Raw genomic sequence first — 3,253 nt, forward strand, 5'->3', positions numbered from 1 at the left:
TTTTTTGTTTGGTTTTTTTATTTTTTTTTTTTTTTTTTTTTTTTTTTGGCGGGGGGTGGGTAGTAAGCAGTAGCAAGAAATAGAAATGCATTACCCTTGCTTTTTAAGCAGCTATGTGTGAATTCTGAGCAGCATTTTCATGTTACTGAAGAATATCAATGCTTTCAACATCGGCATCAACAATTAAAGCACTCTGAAGTTACAAGAGGTTCAATACTCTTGGGGTACCTTAAGAAGCATTAGGTTCCATTGGAAACCCAGAAATATCAGCCAGAAATGAAGCCATTTCTTTCCTTCTCCCAGGTCATACCCTCCCCCCAGTCCCCATCCATACAGAACTGTTGTTAGCCGAAATCTGACCTACCATGTTTGGCTGCCAGCCTTCCACATTCACACATCTATCAATGCACCACCAAAAGTCATCTTCTGACTCTCCTTTCCAGGCAAAGACAGGAAATCCTATGAAAAATGAACAAAGAAAAACATGAAGGCTGTAAAAAGGGCTGAGTCTCAAGTTTTGGAAAGAAGGTGCTAATTTTTCCCCAAGTCCAAACCCTCATTCTGCTGTATTTTTTGGACTGATTTTCTTTCTTCACTGACTAGCATTATCTTTAGATCCTTTACCTATTCCTTTGTCTTTGGTACTCATTTTGCTCTCCTTAGCCCAAAGAAGACAAGCAAAATAGACAAGAGTATGATGGTTGCTAAAAATACCACTAAAGGAAAAAAGAAATCAGAAATAAGTGCTTCTTGATCAAACTGGGATCCTCACCATTTCCCAACTACACTTCGATCTTCCTTGTTTCTATACTTTAGTCATCTCCCTCTCCTCATCAGGAGAATGCTCATATTCTTTCTCATCTGCTAAAATACTGTTTCACATCATAGCCTCTATAAGTGTCACGCTCCTTTTGGAGCCTGACTAACCCACTTGAAAGTGAGTACTCAAGAAATCTGAATGTTTCTATTTTTTTTAGTCTATTATTTGTGTAAGAAATTCTGATTTAAGATCTGTCATGGTATTTATCATACATGCTCTCTTATTATGATTAGTACTAGGTAAGTGTATTATCTCCTCTACCACAATACAAGACTCTGAGGGCAAAGACTGCATATGTACAATTCACTGGTGTATACATTTAATATTTGTGTGATTTTCTAGTCAGGTGTGGTGGTGAACAACTGAAATCCCAGCATATACAAAACTGAGGCAGGAGCATCACTTCAAGTTTGAGGCCAGCCTGTACTACATAGTGAGATCCTGTCTCCAAAAAAAATTGTTTGTGTGATATATATTTTATAAAATAAGTAAATATAAATGAAAGAACAAATGAAATAAGAATGTTAGCCACAAGAGGGACATGCTCTTTCAGGAGAGAGCTCTGAAATAAGTGTTTGGTACCCTGACCTACATGTTGCTGCCAGAGAGTGAAGGCAGGAAGTCAAAAAGTCCAAATTCCTCTGTCTTTTGTCCTTCAAGTATGAGTGAATGTTGTGATCAAATATTAATCTTCTAGGTTGAGTCCTCTTTACTGCTAAAGCAGAAATACCAAACATTAAACCAGGGTGAACCACTTGCTAGAAAACCAGCTGGGCCACAAAATTATGAAGTATTATTTAATTTATAATACCTTAGACAGTAGTTTTGCTGGTGTTCTATTAGCAAGTCAAAGCAGAGCATGAATAATAGAGTATTTGATACAGATAGCTATTTGCCAGTTGTAAAACAATAAGCTAACTAGATCATGTTTGACAAGGGAAGCTCCAAAAGGGAGCAAACTAATCAAGAGGAGGGATCCATTTTTTCCAAGGAGCTCTTTTACTGTGAACCTTCCTTAAAGACTTCCACTGAACCAATGGAACTTGTTAGAGACGTACTTTGGCCAAAGAAATAAAGAACAAGCAAAAGATCTTACCACTTTCTGCTAGAGCAGCAGCTACTTCATTGAGAGTGGAGTAGATATTGCAGGCAGCCCATCGGCACTGTGCCCCCAGAGCACCCAGAGTTTCCATAAGCACCTGTGTAAAAGACAAGGCAGGAGATGAACACAACTTCACAAAATAATCAGTCAAGAAGATTAAGTTTGTGTATCTGACAGTGAGAAAGTATATCAGGAACAAATTAGATCAGTGATTTTCAAACTGTGCTCTATAGGGCCGGGGATTTAACTCAGTGGTGCCCCTGCCTGCCTCACAAGCTCAGGGTCCTGAGTTTGATCCCTGGTACAAAAAACAAAAAACAAAAAACAAAACCAAACAAACTGTGCTCCACAGAACCTCTTCAGTATTCTCAGCAAAGGGCATGGGAAGACATTCAATATCCTGGGAGAGGCATGGGAGGAGTCTCCAGCTAAGTGCTATGCTTTTACCCATTTAGCAGATTTAGCCCCCAGTAAGATTTAATTAAAGAATTTCAAAGCCAAAATACTGTATGTACAAAAAACACTTGCAGTTCTGCTTCTGCTCAGGATAAAAACACAAGAACAACTTCCACCCTAACAAGGCTGTATAACCTGCAAAGCCTACTTTACCCCATCAGAGAAGTCACTAATCAACCAAGTCAACTGAACTCCAAAGTAAGCCCTTTCAGGGAACGAGGAATGTTGCTTTACCTTCAGCAAGGAAGGGAGGAGGAGGGTAAGAAAAATTAGCTAAAATTTAATTAAAGGGTAAATGTGTTATCTGAAATTTCTGGCAGCCTCAGCCAGACACAAGGAGATTTCATACTCACAGGCAGGCTGTTTCCCAGGGACTTCCACCCAGGGCTCATAAGACTTGGGGACTAGCTAATGGTGGAGGCACATACCTATAATTCTAGCACTCGGGAGGCTGTGAGTTCAAAGTCAGCCTGAACAACATAGCAATACTCTTGTCTCAAAAAACCAAACCAAGAAGAAATGGACAGATTTCTAGATACTTATGAATTACCAAAGTTGAACGAAGAAGATAAAAACATTTTAAACACCCCAATCACAATCAGTGAAATTGAAAATGTAATTAAAAACTTACCAACAAAGAAAAGCCCAGGCCCTGATGGATTCACTGCTGAATTTTACAAGACATTTAGAGAAGAACTACTACCATTACTCTTCAAACTTTTCAATGAAATTGAAAGAGAAGCTATACTTCCAAATTCATTCCTGGAAGCAAGTATCACTCTGATTCCCAAACCAGAGAAAGATACAACCAAAAAGGAGAACTACAGACCAATCTCCTTAATGAATATAGATGCAAAAATCCTTAATAAGATACT

The 3,253-nt window shown here is 38.6% G+C and overlaps 1 protein-coding gene across 12 annotated transcripts in view; it reads right to left on the reverse strand.

The window, feature by feature from the left end:
• The window catches only part of Ahcyl2 (adenosylhomocysteinase like 2), a 186,251-nt gene that overhangs the window by 28,089 nt on the left and 154,909 nt on the right, over positions 1–3,253 (reverse strand). For 9 of the 12 annotated variants that reach the window (XM_010633485.2, XM_010633483.2, XM_019208860.2 and 6 more), the window contains 2 exons: positions 1,917–2,019; positions 365–459 (listed from right to left, as the gene is read on the reverse strand). In XM_010633485.2, coding sequence (XP_010631787.1) covers positions 365–459; positions 1,917–2,019 — 198 coding nt within the window. Of the gene's footprint in view, positions 1–364; positions 460–1,916; positions 2,020–2,437; positions 2,469–2,531; positions 2,590–3,253 lie in introns of those variants that run through there. The other 3 variants (XM_033757803.1, XM_033757807.1, XM_033757806.1) reach the window with 3 other exon arrangements.

This window comes from Fukomys damarensis, unplaced genomic scaffold, assembly GCF_012274545.1.
Source record: "Fukomys damarensis isolate Sample0158 unplaced genomic scaffold, DMR_v1.0_HiC HiC_scaffold_4, whole genome shotgun sequence".
NCBI lineage: Eukaryota > Metazoa > Chordata > Mammalia > Rodentia > Bathyergidae > Fukomys > Fukomys damarensis.